The 25,094-nt window shown below is 34.3% G+C and overlaps 1 protein-coding gene and 1 long non-coding RNA gene across 2 annotated transcripts; both read right to left on the minus strand.

The window, feature by feature from the left end:
• Positions 1-3,814: 3,814 nt before the first annotated feature.
• On the minus strand, positions 3,815-6,092 carry LOC128290140 (uncharacterized). The gene is made up of 2 exons (XR_008279781.1): positions 5,927-6,092; positions 3,815-4,137 (listed from the first exon to the last, which is right to left on the minus strand). It is a non-coding gene; the product is annotated as an uncharacterized LOC128290140 (long non-coding RNA).
• Positions 6,093-22,279: 16,187 nt separating this feature from the next.
• LOC108475691 (peroxidase 27-like) lies at positions 22,280-23,989 on the minus strand. Its single transcript, XM_017777676.2, has 4 exons — positions 23,736-23,989; positions 23,381-23,569; positions 23,125-23,290; positions 22,280-22,917 (listed from the first exon to the last, which is right to left on the minus strand). The coding sequence occupies exons 1-4, from the start codon at positions 23,958-23,960 to the stop codon at positions 22,511-22,513; spliced, it is 987 nt and encodes a 328-aa protein (XP_017633165.1). The 5' UTR covers positions 23,961-23,989; the 3' UTR covers positions 22,280-22,510.
• Between the last annotated feature and the right edge of the window lie 1,105 nt (positions 23,990-25,094).

Genomic DNA, 25,094 nt, shown 5'->3' on the forward strand with positions numbered 1-25,094 from the left:
GCATGCTCATTTGTTTGGCTCAACTTCACCTATCTTCCATTTTTCATCAAAAGAACATGAAACAACAACCATTCCCTTCATTTTAATTCATGACCAAATGCACACAACACAACCAAAAACCAAAATATGCTTCAAGAGTTAAGGTAGAATCAAGAAGAACTCATGAACCTCAAAATAGAAACAAGGTACCAAGAAATTACCTTTAATTTTCCTCCTCCTAATGACCGAATACTCAAGAGCTTTCTCCTCTCCTTTCTCTTCTCTAACTTTTAGCTATGATGAGCAAAGATGGACAAAACTTTGTTCTTTTCACCCCTTTTTCTTTTAATAAAACTTCATATTTCATCCATTTAATTCTTTAATACAAAAGACATAAAATTTTTATCATGAAACATTTACCTAACCCATTATCATGAAACATTTACCTGACCCATTATCATGGAATATTTACCTAACCTATTATCATGGAACATTTACCTAACCTATTATCAATTTGTATCAATTTGTACCATAAATTATGGATATCAAGTGCACATTTTGTCTACAACAACATGATGGCTGGCCACTTCATGTAAAATGGGAGGTTTGTCATGCAAATCCTCCTATTTTGCACTCCTATTTATTTGGTCACTTCAATTTAGCCTATAGCATTTTCAAACATTTTCACATAGGTCCTATTTCATAATTTCACTCCCTTTTTCTTATGGAACAAAAATTAACTAAAATTACCGGGTTCACATAATTAAACCTATGCCAACATTCACAGGATTCCCGAAAATTGGGCGTTACAACTCCACCCTCCTTAAAGAAATTTCGTCCTCGAAATTTACCTAATCCAAACAGATGAGGGTATTGTTTGTTGCATCGCCTCTTCCGCTCCCAAACTCTAAAGTTTCCTTCCTTAACTTGTTGAAAACGAGCGACCAAAGACTCATCGTTCAACTGTTTTTCCTTAATCTGATCCACCTGTGTTGGCCTCACTTGCAACTCACCAATGACTTCCATCATCATCTGACTCTCAGACGAGCAAACATTGCTCTCGGATCGACATCTGACTCTACGACTTAGAGCATCGGCTACCATATTAGCCTTGCTTGGGTGATACTCGATCGAACAGTCATAATCCTTAAGCAACTCAATCCATCTCCTTTGCCTAAGGTTCAGCTCCTTCTGAGTCAACAAATACTTAAGACTCTTATGGTCAGTGTATATAATACACCTTTGTCCGTACAAGCAATGTCTCCAAATCTTAAGTGCAAATATCACTGCTGCCAACTCTAAATCATAAGTCAAATAGTTTCCCTCATGAGGCTTAAGTTTTCGTGATGCATATGCAACCACCTTACCTTCTTGTATTAACACGCAGCCCAAACCCACGTGTGATGCGTCACTGTATACACTAAAATCCTTCCCAGACTCCGGCTGAATCAACACAGGTGCTTCAGTCAGAACTTTTTTCAACTTCTTAAAAGTTTCCTGCTCCTTCTCAGTCCATACAAACGGTACTTCTTTCCTTATGAGTTTTGTCAGAGGTGCTGCCATCATAGAAAAACCTTCTACAAACCTTCTGTAGTATCCTGCCAGTCCTAGGAAACTCCATATTTCCGACACTGACCTAGACGGCTTCCATTCCAAAATCGCTTCAATTTTTCGAGGGTCCACTTTAATCCCCTCAGCAGAGACCACATGTCCTAAGAAAGTTACCTCCCTCAACCAAAATTCACACTTGCTGAACTTCACAAAGAGTTCCTTCTCCCTTAATACTTACAGCACTATACGGAGATGCTCATCATGTTTCATTTTAGTTTCAGAATATACCAGGATATCGTCAATAAAGACGACTATGAATTGATCTAAAAATGGTTGGAACACATGATTCATCAGATCCATAAATGCTGCAAGAGCGTTCATTAGTCCAAATGGTATAACCAGAAACTCGTAATGACCATACCGAGTCCTGAATGTCGTCTTTTGGATATCTACCTCCTTGACCCTTAACTGATGATATCCAGATCGAAGGTCGATCTTGGAAAATACAGAAGCTCCTCTAAGCTGGTCGAATAGATCGTCAATCCTTGGCAGTGGATACTTATTCTTAATCGTCAGTTTGTTCAACTGGCGATAATCAATGCACATCCGCATCGTACCATCTTTCTTTTTCACGAATAGCACCGGTGCTCCCCATGAAGACACGTTTGGCCTAATGAAGTCCCTATCCAACAACTCTTGAATTTGAGCCTTTAACTCCACTAACTCCTTCGGTGCCATCCTATACGGTGCGATGGACACGGGCGCCGTTCCAGGCAACAAGTCTATTCCAAACTCAACTTCTAGATTCGGAGGCAATCTTGGAAGCTCCTCCGGAAAAACATCTTAGAACTCCTTTACGGTCCTAACCTTATCCACTGTCAGTCCCTCCTTTTCTGACTGACTTACAAATGCCAAATAGGCCTCACAACCTTTCCGAATCCACTTTTTGGCTCTTAAAGCCGACACCACATTGGACAAATAATCCCTTCACTCACCTATCACTATAATCTCCTCATTCTTTGTGGTCCTTAACACCATTCATTTAGCAGCACAATCCAGGGTCGCCTTATGCTTAATAAGCCAGTCCATTCCCAAAATGAGATCAAACTCTCTGAACGGTAACTCCATCAAATCTCCAGGGAAAATCCTACTTTGAGTTTCTAAGGGTACATCCCTATACAGTTTGTCTACCCTAACCGAGTGACCCAAAGGACTTAGTACAGATACCACACTCACAATCTCCTCAGAGCAGTCCAAGTTGTCCATAATTCGTTCTGTGGCCTCCAACCAACATTCCGCCACATTCGGGGCTATACCAGACACGCCCCTAAAGATCTCCGCTCCGTTAGCCCGAAGTCGTTCAGAAATAGATCCCCGAACTCCATTTCCTGTACTTGCCTCGGTAACCCTTTCCAGAACACGAAGCATTGCCTGTGACAGGGCATCATCCCCGGCACCGCGGTCATGAGACTCTACCTCTGTTGCCGGTGGTACCGGTGCATCCACCATGGGCATATGTCTCGAAGACGAAGATCTCGCTCGAACACTTCCTCGGCTCCGTCCACGGCCTCTTGTACTCATATCGTATTATGTTGATTACGAATTTTTATGCATCAATTAATATTCCAGTGTTTATTACAGATGTTTTATGAATCAGACAATAGTTCAGAGTTTGTTTTCGCAGAATCGAAGTCTAGCTATAATTTCAGTCTCTTATCAGATTTCCCTATGGTTTCAGTATCATCCTATCTAGAGTATCCTAGCAGGATTTCAGTACAGACAGATAAGTCAGAAAAATATTCAGAAGAGTTTAGAGTAATACTTACAGACTTGAGCCGGAGATTCGGAATGCCACCTTCAAAAGATCTAAATTTTGAAAATCGAGTTTTTCGCATTCTTTATAAAATTTTCATTTTCAAAAATCTTTGTTTTTGTAAACCCATTCCACAGCCGAGTTGTTGCAACCTAGGCTCTGGTACCACTAAATTTAGCTCCTCAAACCCGGCCCAGACGTTATGACCGGATCCGACATGCTACATCAAAGCGTTCAAAATATTTTCTATTGTTGATCCAGAAAAACTTACTTAGTGTTTTAAAAGATAATTTCATTATAGGTTAAAGTGATTGGAAGCTGTGCACCAGGTAGGAAACCGAAAAAGAGGTGGTGAGTCTATCGGACTGCTTAAGTACCAAGCTCCCTTCGGATCCAATCCTAGACATGCATACCGCCATTGCCACACCTTAACGTCATGGATATTTCTAGGAAACTGATTTGATTAAGTCATTTTTAGGAAAAGTGATTAATTTTGGAAAATACTTTCATTGCGGAAGCTTTGCTTGTTGTCGTGTTATTTTGAAATCAACTGTTGTTTTTGAAAACGCGCCCTAAAGCTATCCAATTTCAACAGTTAAAATAAGTAATACCTATCTTAGTAATACATATTAAAACCATCAAAAATAATTAAGCGGCCTTATTACATTTAAAAACCCAAAACTTCAAATATAAATAAAAGGATGTCCAGTTCACCAGAAGAAAGTCAAACTTTCAGAACGTGTGGCCCCTCCGAATTCCCTCACAGCTCCAAGCCCACTATGGTTGGGGATTTCCTACGTGGATGAAAATAAAAGGGGTGAGTTTGGGGAAACTCAGTGTGTAAGGAAAACCCATTCAAAGCCCAAGTCAGCTCAAGCCTATTGGGCCTAAACCCATTCAGTATACAGTGGTCTTGGGCCGAGCCCTTTTCAGATTACAATAAAGCGGGCCTTAGCCCTTATTCAGATAATGTATGGCCCATAGGCCCATTTCAAAATACATGCAACATCAAGAAACATATGCAAGCCCATTTGGGAGATTACTCAACCCACGAACCACTACACTCCATCCGTACCACCATACACTCCATGTGGGAATAGCTCAACCCACCCAAATTTCAACACTTTCGACAATTGCGGCCTTGCTTTGCGCCGTTAATAGTAAATTGAGGCAACGCCTCCAGATCGTGGACAAGCCACTTTCAGTACTTCTTCCGTCAATATCCCAATCCCATGCATCGATAATAACAACAATCAAACATGCATTTAAGTCAATTTAACCCTAGGGGTATTTGGTAATTTATCTCCTGTGGTAAAAGCGTAAATTTTTCACTTTTAAAGGTATGTCAAGAATTTATCTATTTTAGGGTTTTTCATGCATATTCCTACCTTTCACGTACTAATGTAATCACTACCGAGGGTTCTTACGAATTGGGCCTGTTGGCCCATCATTCCAATTTTGGCCCATTAAGCCCAAAAATATCGAGGGCACGTAAATCATGCACTTTGCAGTCCAAACATTGCAGCTTACCAAAAACATTGATCGATTTACCTCACGAGCATTCGCACACTTGCAAATCTACAAAATACCGGTTTTCGGCATTTCGGCTTTTCGGCTTTTGCCGATCTAGACTAAGAAAGAGGGTGTTAGTTACACACACGAATCGCCTACAATTGGATTACTAACACGTTAATCTAACTATTCAAATACAAACTACGTATTAACCCCTTACAATATTCGACCAACCACCCCTACAGATCATAGTAAGCTTATAAGAAATCAATAAGCAACTCATTAACAAATTTTTGTCAATGTTTACCACATAATCATAATTTCACTGCAAGTTGTCTTCCTAAGCAACATTCACTAAATTATTTATAACTGGAGCTACGAAACTCCAAATTAAGTTCCATTAATTTTCCCTGAAAATAGACTCATATATCCTCTATCCATAAAATTTTCAGAATTTTTGCTTTAGCCAATCAATACCAGATTTTTCTCAAACTTTCCCATGTTTTATTGTTTGACTAATCTGACCACTCTTCATTACGAATCAAATTTCTCATTGTACAGAATTCAAAATATGTTCTTGTTTATTCCATTTGAAACTAGACTCATTAAGATTTAATTACATAATTTATGCAGCTTCTAACTCATCTTCCACAATTTATGGTGATTTTCCAAAGTCACGTTACTGCTGCTGTCCCAAGCAGATTTATTACCAAATCACTCTTTCACACATAACTTGCATGCATGTTATTTAAACATGTATATCACCAATCAATCATCACATATCTATGAGTTTACTTAAGTACAGTCTCCATTTCATCATTTTAAAGCACAACATGTTAGCCGATTTTTCCCCTTAGCATCTAAGGCACATGCATGCTCATTTGTTTGGCTCAACTTCACCTATCTTCCATTTTTCATCAAAAGAACATGAAACAACAACCATTCCCTTCATTTTAATTCATGACCAAATGCTCACAACACAACCAAAAACCAAAATATGCTTCAAGAGTTAAGGTAGAATCAAGAAGAACTCATGAACCTCAAAATAGAAACAAGGTACCAAGAAATTACCTTCAATTTTCCTCCTCCTAATGACCGAATACTCAAGAGCTTTCTCCTCTCCTTTCTCTTCTCTAACTTTCAGCTATGATGAACAAAGATGGACAAAACTTTGTTCTTTTCACCCCTTTTTCTTTTAATAAAACTTCATATTTCATCCATTTAATTCTTTAATACAAAAGACATAAAATTTTTATCATGAAACATTTACCTAACCCATTATCATGAAACATTTACCTAACCCATTATCATGGAACATTTACCTAACCTATTATCAATTTGTATCAATTTGTACCATAAATTATGGATATCAAGTGCACATTTTGTCTATAACAACATGATGGCTGGCCACTTCATGTAAAATGGGAGGTTTGTCATGCAAATCCTCCTATTTTGCACTCCTATTTATTTGGTCACTTCAATTTAGCCTATAGCATGTTCAAACATTTTCACATAGGTCCTATTTAATAATTTCACTCCCTTTTTCTTATGGAACAAAAATTAACTAAAATTACCGGGTTCTATCTTAAGCTTGGGCCTTCTAGAGGCCCACTAACATAATTAAACCTATGCCAACATTCACAGGATTCCTGAAAATTAGAGCGTTACAGGGATTCTCGTTAATTCTCGTCAATTTTTGTTTAAGGGAAAGGCAAGGCGCAATTGGTGCTTCTCTAGTGAATTGAGTGCGAGGTGTTTCTGGTTCATTGTCGGTAAGTGTGCAAATGCATTTGGCGGTTTTGTAAGACTATGTTTTGGGATGGATTTGTGTAAGTTCCATGAATTTTTACTAAAATTGGGACGTTGAGCTATTTTTAGGTTTTGAATGTGTCGGGATTGCTTTCACATAAAAAACGAACCAAGTGTGTAACGAAAACGCTAGAAAACAACGTTAGGTGAAAGCTAAAAAACTGGCCTACAATGCCACACGGCCATGTGATGGGGACATATGGGCCACACAAGCGTGTGGGACCACACAGGTGTGTGGGCTATGGGCCAGGCCATGTGGGCTACACAGGTAGGGCCAATTTGGGCATGTGAGCTACACGGGCATGTAGACCCAAAATTTAGAATTTTTCTTTAAGGTGGCACACATCGTTTCGATCGACTGTGGGTCTTCCTTAGGGTTGGTAAGGGTAAAACAAACCTTAAAACATGAAATCTACTACTTTATTAGATCGTTTTGAGTATTATGAAAAACAATATGTATGATCTGATTGTTATGTATACATGTGTAATATCTGCATGCGAGCCATGTTAACTTTGATATATCTATTATTCTGTTATCTATATCTGTGTATGGGGTGGGATATGTTTATATGGAGCCAGTATTCTGTTAGGCGATATTTCACCATTTTTCTGGCAACATGACTGGGAATATTTTGATAAGTGTCGTACGGACACTATGTAGTATGTAGGGTTGGGTGGGTGTTTTATACCCCACATAGTGTTTTGGGATGGTCGGAGTTGGTGTGTAGAATATGGGGGTAGGACTTTGTATATCTGTATGATTTTGTTGTTATCTAATTCTGTTAAGGATTTATGTTCGTTCCTGTTCTGTTATGCGAAAAATCTGATTATTTATACATTTCCATTGAGTTACACACTGATTTTTTTTAAAAACTCACTTTCTGTTTGTCTATTTTGTTTAGGTAATCCTCAGGCTTAGGGGGTCGGTGCGACAGAGGCTTAGAGGTGTTCACACATCCGTAAATTTCGTATATTTAAAAATTTTATTTAAATTTCTGGTTTAATTTGAGAGTTTTATAAATATGAGACTTTCTGGACTTTTTGGTTTTGTTTTTGGTTTTGGATTTGATTTAAGTTTCTTACAACACTCAACAAAACAATTTACAAAAACAACGGTTTTACATAAGCAAACGTTTTTGCGAACACAAATTCGGTTTTCAAAATGCAAAAACTTTTAAACCTCCACTGCAAATTATCGTTTTACTTGAAAGAGCAAACAATTGATGGATTCATTAATGAGCATAATAATATGTTTTTCTAAAATGTGGAATCTTTTAGTAATAATACGTCTAGGTCGGGTTTGAAGTGTTACAACTACGGCGGATCAATCACCTAAGTGCGCCAAATCAGATAACCTTCACCAATATCTGCCTTTCTCTCATATCTGCCAGATTTTGGATGTGACAAAACCTACGTGCGGACCCTATATTTGAACCTGTTATGTATGTGTTAGCCAAACTAGCATGTTAACACCTTAATGTTAATATATTTATGCATGTCTTTTGTTTGCATGAAGAAAGTGTATATGTGAAATTGATATGAATAAATGCATAAATACATGCCATTTGATGATAGTATGAAATAATAAATGTGCTTGACAAGTATAACATCAAATGTTGATAAATAACATGATATGTTGAGTTTATAAGCATGATTACATGAAATTGGGTACGAAGGACGAAGGAGTTCTGTAGGAGAAAGTGGCAATTTAACTCCACATCAAAAGCCAGTACTACACGAAGTAGGTGACGAAGTCATCGAAACCGGGTAAACTAGGATGATAGTGTAAAAAAGCCATCAAAACCAGGCATCTCGAGATGGTGAGTTATTGTAGTAAAAGTTATCATCACGGATGAAAAGTGAACGACCATAGTCACCTGTGATGGGCGTCGAAACCACCAAATATAATTCCTACAAAATGACTCTAATTAGTAGTAAGAGTGGTAGTAGGGTCGAGTCCATAGGGATTGGTACTCTAATTAACTTTCGCATTTACCTTATGAACAGAATGTCGTGTCAAGGGTCGTGGCTAGAGTCGTGCCTACGACTCAGAACGTACCAGTTGAAAAATAAGCAAATAAATAAGTAAGTGGGGATTTTGAAATTGATTAGAAACTAAATAATTAAAACTGGTAAGATAAATATTTAAATAAATCTGAAATTAAATTGGGATTTCCAATCAAATGTAGTAAGCCTTAGCCTTAGACTCGGTAAATTCCATGTTGAGAATCGATCCTCGATAATTAATCTTCTCCTCCAATCGATAAGCTAGTTATAGCAGTTAAGAAAGTCCTAACCACCAATTCTTCCTCTAGTAGCTGGTTCCGGTACGACCTACAAACCAACCCTTGCCGATTATCTAACCGAGATACACGTGTTCCAGATTCAAGATTTCGGCAGCTTTGAGTTCTGAAGAACCAAACTCGAATTAACAGCCTCAACTACGTGGGTCGTTTAAACCCGATCACCTCTTCCTCGATTTGTTCTCAAAAATCTGAATACAGCACAGCCGACTCGAATCTCCAACTGTAAGCAAACATGACTCCAACCCAACGTGCACTTTGACTTGAAATCGAATTCAACTTAGAGGGATGATTGGGCTATCCCGATACTTAGGAAAAAGGGTGAATACCGATTGGAAGGATTTTAGGTGCGAGTGCGAATCTCACAATTCTCGACCGGAAAGAACACTGGCCTAAAGCTAAGATAGAATTTAGTGGAGCATGAATTTATTCATGCTTGAAAGTTGTGGAAAATGATGGATTTATATAAAAGGTGATGGAAATTGGAAAGGAAGAGTACTTGGAAGGCAATTAGCCCGATTTGACAAAAGAAACAAAACCAAATGAAATAGTGGCAGAATGCTAAACTCCAATTTCAAAAGGGAAAAGGAGAGTATTTCTATTCCAAATAGAAGTAGGAATACAAAGACAAGAGATGATTTTTCTAAGAACTAAAAGCCCCTATTTATATACATGGGGTTTACCAAAAATAGCTTAATCCTAAATTAATAAAATAAAATAAAAATAAATAATAAAACTAAATAAAACAAAATAATATCTTCTATTTTTAGCTTTTTATAAAGTCAAAATTGATGTTAAATCCTTGGCATTCCCATCTTTATGATTTGGCCCCAACTCAACGATTTGTCTTTTAATTTGGCCCCTTTTTGCTCGGTATTGACCAATTGCATCCCTGACAAGATTAAATCATAAAAACACCAATTAAGCAGGGATTAATTCAGAAATAAGCCAAATTAAACACAAGAATCATGTAAATTAATATGTTTATCAACCTGGAAATCTGGGATAGTCAATTATTAACATGTGATTTGGAGTGTCAAGTGATGCTCGAGGGTAGATACGATGGATGTAACACCTCAAACTTAGCCTAGGCGTTATGGCTGAATCTAGAGGAATTAAATTAGTTTGTTTTAAAAAATTTTATTTAATCAAACTTGGTTGTGTGTTTCAAAAGCATAAAACTTGGTGGAACTTTCGCAAACGTTCAGAAAAAAAACTTAAGTCCGAAAATGGTTATTTCAAATCTAGAAATTTAATTCAATTTCGTTGGTTCTGAAAGTACCAATTTTGGATAAATCTTTTTCGGTTAATGCTAACATTTGTTAAAAACTATTTAGTTGTTTATAGAAAAACACTTAAGAGTTACTTACTTTACAACAAAAAATTTTCAGAGTTTTAATTTTGAAAATCAAAATCCAATTTGTTAACTCGTGTGATTTTGTAGTTTAACGATAAAAAATAGCTAAACTAATGAACAAAACGAAAACGAAAACACAACTCAAAAACATATTACAATCCCAAAAGTCCAAAATAATTAATTACGAAAACCATCTTATTTTAATTAATCTGAGAAAATGTCCGAGCTCTCGTACGTCATTTAGTCCTAAGTCTGAAGACCACCTGAAACATATTAAACAAACGAGTGAGCTAGAAACTCAGTGTGTGACTCGGCCCACAACAAAATTTCCTTATGGGTTTTGCATATATAGTAATCAAATCGTAATTCTGTATTATATTACATAGCATATCATATCATATAACATATCAATGTATCATAATTTCCAAAGCATATATCAGAACAATATCTCATAATTTCATAATCATAATCTCAGACACATTGTGTTATACAAAATCAGATGTGTGTTCATAATCAGATGCAAATACAGACATAGACCCTACCCCCATCCACACACCAACTCCATCCAACCAATCACACCAATTAGGACTTGAAGAATCCATCCATCCAATCACACTAGGTCATGGTGGTATGCCATTCATAATGGTACAACTGAGCTGCCAAACATATATTGCGGTTTAACTGCCAAAATTGCAATATTACTGCCATAAAACAATTCCTCCATCAAATCAGAATCCACTCTAATGCATATGTAAAATCACGTTAACATACATACATATCACATAGGTCATGTGGCATGCATACATAAATAAATATTATATGAAGCATAACACAACACATAACTTATACAGATCGTAGCATATCATGTTGCTTATACTAACAGTTATTTTTACATACAGGTGTCATTCACGTTTTTACACATAATAATAATTTCAAAGTTATCGGAACACAGATCATACATAAGTTTTTCACCAACCTTAACCATAGCACATACTAACACACCTTGACAGATGTCATGTTTCGAGTTCTATTTAAGTCAAATAGACCCCACGAAAAGTCTAATTACGCATTTCTAGGTCAAATGGGCTTAAGTGGAATTTTTTGAAAAAACTGGGCCATATGGCCATGTGGCTCACATGGCCTACCTGACAAGCCCATGTGTCTCACACGACCTACCTGAATTGTACGTGTAATCACACACACCCATATGCTTCACACGACTGATGCACGATTAACCACATGCCGTATGATGTACACGGCCTGGCACACGGCCATGTGACGTAGAGCAGTTTCAAAACAATAATTATTTTTCTAGTTTTTTTTAGATCTAATTACATTTTCGGGTTAGAATCACACACGTGAATGCTTCGTATATGATGTCTCAACAATAGCAAACACAGAATGTACATACGCAATTCAAACTGAACCAATTAATTAGTGTACATACAAAAACGACATAAGTAAATAGTCCTTATAACTAAGCGAAACCAACCTTAATTTCAACATCTGGACACTTGCCCTCGAAGGAAAACAATTTAAGGTTGCACTTAGCTCGCCGAAGAATAGTTATGTGCCTCACAATAGTCTTCTATCAGCACAAGAATATTCAAACTTAGCATTAAAACCTATAAATTTGTTTAACTCACCAAAACTTACCAACCTTGAAGAAGAATAGCAAAACGTTTAAACAAAACACCGAATGAAATACAATCATACACTAAATGAAATACAAATGTTTAAAGTGGAGAAGTGGACGACACAAAAGATCAATACTTTTTTATTATTATTAAAAACCAACCACTTCCCCCACTAACCCCATTAACTCCTACCACTATCCACATTAGATTTTTCTTCCGAATTTAAAACAAAAATAATTTTTCACTTTACATACACAAGGATTCGTACACAGGACCAAATGATAAGTTACCATCTTACCACTAAATTAACAAGTTCATTCTTGACATCAATTGAGCGTAAATAATATTTAAACCAAATATTCAAAGATAGGGGTTTAGGAAAAAATTAGCAAAAAGAAAAAATGGAAGACAGAGGATTCAAACTCAGAACCTCTCACACACAAGCACAACACTTAACCACTAAACTAGATCACTTCACTTATCATAATTCCCACAACATTTACTCAAAAATATGACATGACCACTCTTAATGTCACTAACCCAATTTTTGGGATGTGACAATGGATGGGTGGGAACTTAAAAATTAAATTTGCATTGCATCATGAACATAATTTGTACTTGCATTGTTTTATTGAATATTCCTTACATTATGCTTAAACGAATTGAGTTATTTGAGTCAACTAGAATTTATTTTTTGCATTTCGAGTTTAAATCGATGTTAATTTTCAAATTCAAATAACTCGAAAAATTCGAATAAACCAAATACCAAACTATAATATTTTACATTTTTACCCCAAATTCTCAAACTTTTTTACTTTTCCCCAATACTTTTACTCCTTCCCACTCCCTCCCCCACCCCCCCCAAAAAAAACTCTTACTCCTCCTATCTCACCCCATCTACCCCAAATTCATTTTTCCCCATTTACTTTCCTGAAAATTTTACTCTCCCAACCCTCAAAACTTTTGCTTTTCACCCTTTACTCCCAAACAAAAAATCCTTAAACCTAAATAGTAATAATTTTATTTATATCTACTATTTATATTATTAAATTAAATTTCACATTTTGTACTATTTATATTATTGAATTGTTTAATCATATTAAATCTTTATAAATTTATGTTAAAATTGAATTATTGATAATGCATAAAATATTTGTGTTAAAATTTTATGTTGGTATCAATTTCACTTTTATTTTTAAGATAAATTTTATTAAAAAAATCAAATTAGAAGCTAATAACTAAAATCGAAGATAATTTAAGCAACTAAGCAAGCAAAAAAACTAACTCATATATAAAATATTAATAAATAAATTATGAGGAGATGGAAGTTAATAACAAATTTTATTACGATGGGAAAATTTGATTATGGTGAGTGACAGTGGTTACAAAGATTCAAAGTCATTTTTTTTAATTTAACTCGAACAAATATATTCAATTCAAATTTCATGTCACTCGATTGAATTTGAGAAAATTTCAAATCGAGTTAGGATGATAAAATAGGATTCGTCAACTCGATTAACTCGAAATTTTTTTATTCGATTTGATTGAACACTCACCCCTAATAAGAACCTCAGACTAACATCTCATTTTTTAATTATTATTTAAAAGTTTTCATTAAAACTTTCCTTGCTCATTTTATTGGTTTTTTATCGGTTGTAAATTATTAATTATTTATTGCTTTTATAACTATGGTTTGAGGTTATTTAGCTTATAAATTTTAAGCATGATACTTAGTTAATACTATGATAATTGCATGCTAATTAGTTTAGAAAAACTATTCTTCTTAATAATGATTTTCGCTAGTTTGCAAAATATTTAAATTTTTGAAAACTCTTTTTAAACCTTAACTATTTTTCTCAAAACATCACATTAATAATGTTGTAATTGGATTACTAAGTAAAGTCGGTTTGATTAATGAATGTTTTTCTTAAAAATAAAAGAGCGATTTTCATACAATTCAACTCAAGCAAAAGAATAACTTTACTGGATCATTACGGTAATCAATGTAACGCCATTGACTTAGCCGAATTCTAGGTCGGGCCAAGAGTGTTACATCATTTATATTCGTTTATCAAGCTAACTAAACAAATATGAAAAATATTTTAATGCTGGTTTATTAAATGAACTGAACACGAATAATACTTGTTCAATTCATTTATATTCATGAACAAATTGATTAATTTTCATTTAAAGCTCGTTTAATAAATGATTAAAAGCTTGTTTAAAATTCATTTATTATTTTATTATGATGTATTAATAAAATTATTATTTTTACTTATTTTATTCATTCATAATATAATTTTTAAGACCTATATTTAATTATTTTATATATAAAAAGTAAGATACATGTTTGCATTTTCTTTTATTGAAGCGAACCCAAAAGGTAGCATTTTCTTTTTATGTTTTTATTTTTCGGTATTTTAATTTTTTCTTTTTACACTAGTTATTATTACATTTTTAGTGTATTTGATATATTATATTTTTAAAATAGTTTTATATAATAATTTTTTTAAAAATTAAAACTAGTTGGGTTGGGCCCGAGCTCGACATCTACAATTCGAATTGGGTTTAAGCAAAAATTTAGGTCAATTTTCAGGTCAGACAGAGTCCGAGCTTAACAATTAAACCTAAATTCTATTATAGCCCAGCCCAAACCTGATCCAACCTAACTCATAATCACCTCTAATTTGATCAATGTACTAATCATTATGTAAACCAACTACTTTAAATCCACGTATATTACAAGTCATGAAAATAAATCATTAATTAATAAGACAATTAAATTTTTTTTATGGGCTAGAAACTTCAATTGACTATTTTTTTAACAATAACTTCATTTCGACTCTTAAGTTTGCATGCATATCAATCTTTTAAATATGAATTAAAATTAAATTTCAAAATATTTTACGGAAAATGACTTTTTAAGAAAAATATTGATTTTTAAAAAATTAATATTTTTGGTGTTTCAATGATTTTATGTTAAATATTTTTCGTTATTTGATATATTTTTTGACAATATTTTTCAAATCTATTCTTAATTAAACAAACACAATATTAATTAAGAAAATGTTTTTCGTAATTGATCTAAAATGAATTATTATTAATTAATTAAATTACTAAACGTTGATTTAAAAATATAATTATTAGTTAATACATTATGAGTTTAATTAAACTATTCTATGTAATTAATGTTAGTTGTTACCTTCCGAAATTTTATATCCTCTAAGGCATGTAAGCATGTGTAACTTAAAATACGAGAATTATGCGTTGTCTTCCCAACCAGCTAATACATATGCAAAATTTGGATCAAATGTAATGATAGCTAATACATTTTGTGTCGTCCCCTTTTTACAGTTATGAAAGTGAAAAGAAAATGAATTTTGAATGTGTTTGGTTGTAAAGAAAAATGGGAGGAAAGAAAATAGGAGAGATCATCAATTTTCATCCTAATGCATAAAAAACAAATCCTTCAAAATTGGAAAGATGAGAGGAGAGAAAATGGGAGAGAGATGTGTGTTAGTTCAAAATTATGTATTTTTCAAATGTTATATTTTCTTTTCTTTCATTTTTCAACATTACCAAGCAATGGATGAAAAGAAAACTAATTCTTTTTCCATCTTTCCTACTAAGCACACTTATGGGAAGAAAAATTTCTTCTTACCCTACCATGCAAGCCTAAGTGTAGCCCAATACACTTTCATTTCATCCCCATTCAGAATAATAAAAAAAAGTTAATATATTATTTGGTACCTAAGTTTGGCTTAAATGTTTAATTCGGTACCTAAGTCTTTTTTTTGTCTTAATTTGATACTTGAATTTAGTTTAAATGTTTAATTTAGTATTTGAATTTTTCTTTCGTTATCCCAATTAAGTACCTATATTTTTTTCCAAATAAACATTGCTGGAAAGTGATATTTTCCATACACGATTGATGCATTGAATAATACCATCACATTAAAAATAATATTATTTGTTTTTCACGAAAATAATATTATTTGTATGGATATATAAACTATAAATATATTTTTATTGCAAGTCGTAAATTTGGGAAGAAATAACATTTTCAAAAGAAACAATATTTTTAATTTATGATGGAGTGTATTACAAGTAATTAATTAACCATGCAAATAAGAGGTTAGCAAACGGAGGGTAAGCAGTGTCAAACTGGAGGCCAGACGATTGTTCATAGGTTTGCATGTGTTGAAACGAGACTTCGATGATGAAAATCTCGAACACACGAATGAGACACAAACCACAACTAGAATAGAAAAACGAAGCAATGGGACAAAGCTCTAAAGTATTTATCAAGTCACTATCTTTAAGGTTCTATTCGCTCCAACCTATACTCGATGTGCAAATGAGTTTCAAGCAAATAAACCTCGAGGAAACAAGGAAGCCTAGTGACTATTTGTGTTTTGCTCTAATGAAAATAATTCACTAAGTACTGAACATAGTATAACAAGAAAATCAATTGTTATAAAGAATTTTTGCAATAATTCTTTATAGAATAATCTAATAATAGTAGAAGATGGGAGATAAAAAGAACTTTTGAGAATTTTTTGTATGTATTCCAAATGAAATCTCACTCCTATTTATAGGAATTCTCATGTCTCTTTATAGAGACATAACTTTCAATAGGCCTCTTTTCTTAAATAATCATATCTTTAAAAGAGACATAATTATTCAACTAATATCTCATAACTATTCAAGTAATATTGCTTGTATAGTTATAATTCTTATAAAAAAATCAAGTGATATGACTTTTAATCAATAACCAAAAGATATAAATTTAATTAATTACATTCTTTCATTTATAATTATTGGAACACTAATTGTGGAGTGTGCATTGCATTTTGGATGAAACACGGTTGGCGTCGAGACGAGGACGAGCTGACGTCCCGGCAACACAACACCGGCATCAAGATGAGAATATTCACCACGTCCTGACGGCACGATGAAGGGCGTCTCAATGAGGCAGCATGGCATATCACAACAAGGCTACGTGTTCCCTCCTTAACCAAGTTTCTTCTCCTAATTATACTTTGTTATATTTTCCCAGTCAAACTCTTATTATTCTATAGATGTTTTAGTCATATTTGCACATGAAATTAAGCATATAAATAGGCTTCTTAGCAACCCTAGATAGTTCAAAATAACAACAACAAAATTAAGAGAGAGTTTGTGGGAATTTCAGGGAATCTTTCTATTTTGAGTTTAGGATTTGTTTGTTTCTCCATTTTGTACTCCCCTTTTCAGTTTTTGTCATTTTTAGTGAAGTTTTCTTTACTCGTGTTTTTTTATTCTCTTTAGAGGGGTTTGTCCACGTAAATATTTGTGTTCAATTTTCTCTGTTTTCATTCCTATTCATTGTATAATTCAGATTCGACCCAAAAAAATAGGTATTAGAGCTTGGTCTGGTTTTCACATTCAACCTATTCAAAGATGGAAATGAGGTACGATATCGAGAAGTTTGATAGGATTACAAATTTTAGCTTGTGGCAAGTTTGGATGACAACAATTCTGGTTCAGAACGATTCGAAAAAAGTTGTTATTGGAAAAATGCCTGTAAATATGAATCAGACAGGATGGGAGGAGCTTAATGAGAAGGCACTGTCAACAATTCAGTTGTGCCTCACTAACAATGTTTTGCAGGAGGTACTTAAGGAGAAGACAACATCGGCCTTAAGGAGGAAATTAGAAGCTATTTATACGACAAAGTCCCTCACAAATCACTTGGTATTGAAACAACAATTATATATGTTTCGTATGGCAGAAGGTGAGTCTATTAGGGCTCACATCAATGAATTTTTCACTCTTCTTCGTGACTTAAAGAATGTTGAAGCCAACATAGATAATGAAGATCAAGCTATATTTTTACTTTGTTTTTTTTCCCCATTTATAAAAAACTTTCACGAAAACCCTAGTATATGGTAGAGAGAAACTCTCGTTTGAGGATGTGAAGTGAAATATTTTAAGTACAGATAAATTCAAAAATGATTTAGGCCCGAAAATAAATCATATGGGTGAGCCTCAGTTCTGGTTACTAGAGGAAGGCAACAATCTAAGGATTTAGGTCAGAGAAGATCGAGGGCGAGATCAAAATCCAGAAACCGCGATAAGTAATATGGCTATTGCGAAAAGATGGGCCACATGAAATTAGAATGTTACAAATTTCAGAACATAAATAAAAGGGCCATTGAAAACGACGAGAGAGGGAAGCAGAAGGCCGATATAGTCTACGCTAATGTAGCCAAGGACAAAAGTGATAATTTTTTGCTAGTATCAACAGTTGAAAGGTCTAAGTTCACATCTAAGTGGATCTTAGGTTCAAGGTGTTTCTACCATATATGTCCCCATAGGGATTAATTCTCCACATATAGTTCAGTTGAAGGTAGAGTTGTGCTTATTGGAAATAACTCACCCTGCAAAATAACTGACATTGGTACCATTCAGATCAGGATGCATGACGAGATAGTCAGAACATTGTCAGTTGTTAGGTACGTGCCTAAGTTAAAGAAGAATCTCATCTTTTTGGGTATTCTGGACTTGAATAGGTACAAGATCGTCAGTAAGTCAAATGACTTAAAGGCATCTTGTGGAGCCCTTATTTTGATGAAAGGGTAGAAAGTTGATAGCCTATACATTCTCCAAGGTGCAACGGTGTCTAATTTGGTAGTAATTACAGAATAAGGGACGAAATTGTCACCACGTCCCAACGAGGATCCTTTTGACATTGCGACGACATCTGAAAACTTGTTTTTTTCATATTCTAAATCAACCCACTTGTGTCACATGTGACTTAGTCATATGAGTGAAAAAGGTATGACCTTTTAAGCAAAAGGGGTCTTCTCACAAGCACCAGAGTTAGAAAGTTAGATTTCTGTGAGCATTGTATTTATGGGAAGCAGAATCGAGTCAGCTTCAATTCAACAGTGCACAGGACTAAAGGGACACTCGACTATATTCATTCTGATTTATGAGGTTCGACTCCAATTGTCTCCAAAAGAGGTAGCTGATATATTTTAACTCTTATCGATGACTACTCTAAAAAAATTTGAATATATTTCCTGAAGCACAAAAACAAAGTCTTCAGGATCTTTAAGTAATGGAAGACCCTACTAGAGAAACAGACTAGGAAGTTTGTAAAGCGTTTCAGAACGAATAATGAACTTGAGTTCTGTTCAACTGAATTTAATGATTTCTACAAACGGAAAGGAATTGAAAGACACAGCACAGTTGTTGGTACCCTGCAATAGAATATTGTCATCGAACGAATTAACAAAACATTACTTGAGAAATCCCAATTTATGCTTTCCAATGCAGTCCTAGAAAAGGAGTTTTGGGCCGAAGTAGTTACTCTCGTAAGCTATTTGGTGAACTGGTCTTCATATTGAGCTTTACATGGAAAGGTTCCTGAAGAGATTCGGTCAGGTAAACCTCCTAGCTACTCTAACCTTAGAGTATTTGGTTGTCTTGCTTATACAGAGTTAGTTAGGGAAAGCTTGAATCAAGGGTAGTGAAGTGTATTTTTCTAGGTCTTGCGATCGAGATAAAAAGTTACAAGTTATGGTGCCCAGAAAAGAATAAGATCATCATTAGTAGAGATGTTGTATTTGATGAAACATTGATGATTCTATCACAAACAGAGTCACCAAGTCAAAACAACATCGAAAAATCGAGTGTTTCAAGCAAAGTGGATCCGAAAATAAAGATAGATAGTGACGTCGTGATGTCACGCAACATGATGTCATAACGACACGATGAATAGGGGCGATGCCCCGACAAGGAGAATCACCACATCACGACATCATATAGAAATTTTGAAATCGTCATTTTTGCAATACGAAAAAAGGTTTTTGAAGCTTGCCCATCATAACCAAAGACCCTTCAAAATCATAAGTTAGCCCGGGATAGAAAAAGGCGAGAATCAAACCACCACAAAAGTACTGTGAAGGAAATCTAATGGCATATGCTCTAAGTGTTGCAGAAAGCATTGGTTCAGCCGACCCTTAAAACTATTCAAAGGCAGTTTGGGCTTTTGATTTCAATAAGTGGCTTGTTGCTATGAAAGAAGAGATAAAGTCTCTTTAAAAGAACGAGACATGACAGATTGTTAAACCACCCACCATGGTTGCAAGTGGGTGTTCAAAAAGAAGGATGGTTCAGATCAATGTGACACGAGATATAAGGCAATGTTGGTCGCAAAGGGCTACAATCAAGTGGAGGGAGTTGATTTTCATGATGCTTCCTCTCCAGTTGTGAAGCACACTTCCATTCGGGAACTATTAGCTCTTATTGCATCAAACAATCTCGAGTTAGAGCAATTAGATGTGAAAACTGTATTCCTTCACGGGGATCTTGATAAGGACATTTACATGCAACAACCTAAAGACTTCAGAATCGAAAGCAAGAAAGACCATGTTTTCCTTCTACACAAATAGTTATACTTTCTAAAGCAGTCTCCTTAGCAATGGTACAAAAAGTTCAATTCCTTCATGTTAGGTTTTGGTTTCGTTCAAAGTAAGTACGATAGTAGTGTTTATTTACAACATTTAGATGATGAATCATTCATTTATTTGCTGCTTTATGTTGATGATATGTTAATTTGCGATTAAGGATCCATTCAAAATTGAACGACTTAAAACCATACTTAACTCTAAGTTTGAGATGAAAGATCTTGGTGCAACCAAACAAATTTTAAGGATTGAAATTTCGAGATATCGACACTCGAGAAAGCTATTTCTGTCACAACAGAGATACATCGAAAGGATTCTCGAGCGGTTTGAATTGCAAGATTCTAAACCAGTTAGTACTTCCTTAGCTGCTCACTTCAGATTTTCGACTTTAGATTCACCACAAACCATATAAAAAGAAAGGTACATGTCCTCGATTCCTTATTCTAGTGTAGTTGGAAGCCTAATGTATGCAACGGTTTGTACTCGTCCTGATATTTCACATGTTGTAAGTGTAGTAAGTAGATATATGGCCAAACTCGACAAATTACACTAACAAGCTATTAAATGGATTCTAAGATATTTAAGAGGGACTTTCAATACTTGTTTAGAATTCAAAAGATGTTAAGAACGTCTAGTCAGCTATGTAGATTCAAATTATGTCGGAGACTTAGACAAAAGAAGATCTCTTATAGGTTATATGTTCACCTTCGAAAAGCGCACTATTAGTTGAAAAGCCACCCTTCAAGCCACTGTGGCTCTATCAACTACCGAAGTTAAGTACATGAAAATCACAGAAGCTATGAAAAAAGTTATTTGGTTGAGAGGTTTATTCGGGAATCTGGTTGATAAAATATAAAAACTATTGTATATTGTGAAAGTTGAAGTGTCATACATCTTACGAAAGATCAGATGCATCACGAAAGAACAAAGCATATAGATATTAGGTACCACTTTGTTTGAGAAGTGATCGCTTAAGGAGATGTTCAAATTCACAAAATTGGCACAGAGAACCATCCAAAAAACATGATGAGAAAAAGTCTTCCAATTTCCAAATTTGAGCATTGTTTAGGCTTGGTAAGCATTCGACAGTGACCAAATTAGGCCCTTAACAGGGCTCAACAAAGAAGGCGTTTCGAAAATACGAGTCAAGGTGGAAATTTATGGAGTTTTCCTTGCATTTCAGATGAAACATAGTTGACGTCGGGACAAGGAAGAGCCGACATCTTAATGACACGACATCGACATCACGAGGAGAAGAATTTGCCATGTCCTGGTGACGTGATGAAAGAAGTCTTGACGAGGCAACATGCCACATCAAAATGAGGCGATATGTTCCTTACTTAACCGGGTTTCTTTTCCTAAATAATATCTGTTATATTTTCCCAGTCAAACTCTGATTATTTTAAGGATGTTTAAGTAATATTTGCACACGAAATTCAGCCTATAAATAGGTCTCTTTGCAACCCTAGATAGTTAAGAATAACAACAACAAAATTAAGAGAGAGTTTGTGGGGATTTCGATGAATCTTTGAATTTTGAGTTTAGGGTTTATTTGTTTCTCAATCTTTTACTCCTTTTTTTGGTTTTTTCCGTTTTTAGTGAAATTTTTTTTGCTCATGATTTTTTTATCCTTTTTGGAGGGTTTTCCCCGTAAATATTTGTATTCAATTTTTTCGGTTTTCATTCATGTTCGTTGTATATTTCGAGTTCGACCCAACACCTATAAATATTTGAAACTTATGATCTATTTTCGTGGTTGATTAAGAGATAAATAGAGAAAAACTCTAGTTTAGAGAAATAAAATCTGATAATAAGTATTAATTTTTTACTAACAACTATATATGATAAAATAAGGCCAAGAGTTTTATTCAATTGGAAAATTATAGAGAAATCCTTACAATTCGACTAGAAGTATGGCCGCAATTTGAAGAGCCATACAAATAAACTTGTAACACAAACAACAAAACTTGGATGCAAATTCATTCCGATACAAGTTTTTATTCTGGTCAAACACTCGCATTAATAATTTAATTAAGATGCCACAAAAATAAACAATAATTATCAATTAAAAAAAGTGAGTTTTCAGTTTTCAATTAGTTCACCAAAGCACAGTGCTTCCTGATTTCACCTTGATTGCCAGTGAGGACTCCAACCTGACCCATCTTCACCATAGACTCGGCAAAATCTTTGGCAAAGGTAGATCCATGGGTGGAAGCTTGAAGTATGACATAAGCTTTGGTCTCTGGATCATCGAGAAGGGCTGAATCAGATTGGAAAAGCCCTCTTCTTTTAGCTACCAGAGTGTAGTAAGCTTCGTCGAAGGTTTTAAAGCTTCCAGGGTCCATCTCCACCAGTGCTGTGGTGTCCCTAGGCTTGCATTTTTGCTTCAGTTTAACTATGTAGTTTGGATCCATTGATGGGTCTGTGTCACCTTTGCCAGTGAAGTTGTAGAGACGGTTGGTGAATCCTAGGCAATGAGATGTTCCAATAGTGTGTCCTCCTGTATAATCATGGACCAATTTCTCCACCATTAATGGCTCATTATTGATGAAAAATAGTGACTAACTTTTTAGGTCAAATTATGGTTTTTGTCTATGTACTTTATCCAACTCCACACCAAATTATATCAAATTTAAGTATATGAATGTAGGGACTAAAACCATAATTTGACATGACGTGTTTTTGGAAATGAAAAATATCAGACTACCTGATAGAACTGCTAGATCTTTGGTGTTTAGACCTTTAGCAGCAAACATTTGTTTTAGTTGTGTAATGTTGGCAAAAGGAGCAGGCAACTCTGCGAAGACCTCATTCAAGATGGAAACTCTTCCATCTCTTCGTCCAAGTGGAACTTTCCAATAGGGTCCATGGATCTTAAAAACAGGAATTTTAACTATTATTTTTTGTTTTTCATACAATTTAGAGAGATAGGAGAAACTGTGAGAAGTATATAGTATATGTACCATTGAAACCGAATCTCGAGCTACTAAGGCAAGGATATCAGCGCAGGAAACCACACCAGGGCATGCTTCTTCCACTGCAGACTTGACAGCGTCGATCACATGATATCCTCGTAAACTTTGGTTGGGGATTGCATCTTTCTCAGATATGCTAGTCTTTGTGGAATTTAGAAGCACTGAACCATCACACCCCTGAAAATTATCATCATCTTATTAAATGGTTGAAAAAAGTGCTTTCATTTGATTATAATATACCATGCTTCAAGTCATCAATCATATGAAAATGTTAGATTTGATGGAATCTCCTTTCATTGTATATTATATATAAGAAAAGTAGAAGCTTTTTAACAACGCTTACTCTAACGAAGCAATCATGGAAATGCATCCTGAGCAAAGGAGCGGCAAGAGTTGGTGCTCGAGAAATGAATCGATAAGTTGTTTTACTGATAATCGACTCTGCATTAGGGCAGGTCTTGTGATAATACCCGAGTTTCAACCCCATTGCATTGTTATGGTTTGAGACCATAAGAACAAGAATCAGCTGAGAAAAGAGAAACGAGAGAAGCTTTTGGCGGATACCCATTTTGTCTCAAGGATATTACTAACTTGGTTTTGCTTGCAAAAGCAAAACAATGGGTTATATTTATATGTAAGCTTTAAGATCCCTTCCTTCTGAACGTGTTAGGTTGCTACACTGTCACTAGCATTAGATTATTACTGTTTTGATAAGGTCAATCAACCAAAGAGCTGACTTCCAAATATAGCACATATTGGAATATCTAAAAGCTCTTCCCAACTTGTACATCAATTTTTTCTTTTTTTTTTTTTTTGGGGGTGGAGGTTACAAGAAATTTACAAATAATATTGTATAAATGTCAATATATATTAGTTGGTGAGTACATGTTAAAGAAAACAAAGAACAAGAAAAGTTGGCTATTTATAGGTTTATAGGTAAAAAAGCTGTTTAGAGAAAAAACAATTTTAATTGAGCTTTTGCATTAAATTCACGTCCATTTTATCTTTTACCATTAATTAAAAAATTCAATCAAGCCCTTTAATTAATATTTCTGTCATTGAGACCGATGAAATTAATTGACAAACTAATATGATGATGAGACATGATAACTTTTGTTTTATAGAAAAATATTAAACATAAAAAGTTTTAAAAATATTAAAATTAATATAACCTTAAAGAATATAAAAATAAAAAATATGATTAAATTTTATAAAACTTATAAATAATATAAAAATTATAAAATCTAAATAAATTATAAAATTATAAAACTAAAAAAATAGAAATTATAAAAATCATTTAAATATCTAAAATCATAATGAACTCATGAAATTAGACCAACTGTTGAATAATGAGAATAGTCGTCACTTAAGGTCATTTTCATATTAAATAAAATATTCTTAATCTTCTACAAATAAAACCATAATTGTAGGACCCTTTCTTTTTGTTGATAATTTTTTTGAAATTTTTATCTCCAATTTTTAAGTATAATACAATAATGTGGACCTTAAAAAGTTGAAAATTGCTTGCTAATTATTGTATGATATAAGCCATTTTTGTTATGATTAGATACTATAAAACCAAAATTTTATAATTCAACGATTGCAAATATTAACATATGTCATTATGAAATATTCTCACGACTATTCTTTTTATCCAACAGTTGGTCTAATGTCATGTGCTCATTTTAATTTTAGGGTTTTA

The sequence above is a fragment of the Gossypium arboreum genome, chromosome 3, assembly GCF_025698485.1.
Source record: "Gossypium arboreum isolate Shixiya-1 chromosome 3, ASM2569848v2, whole genome shotgun sequence".
NCBI classification, from domain to species: Eukaryota; Viridiplantae; Streptophyta; class Magnoliopsida; order Malvales; family Malvaceae; genus Gossypium; species Gossypium arboreum.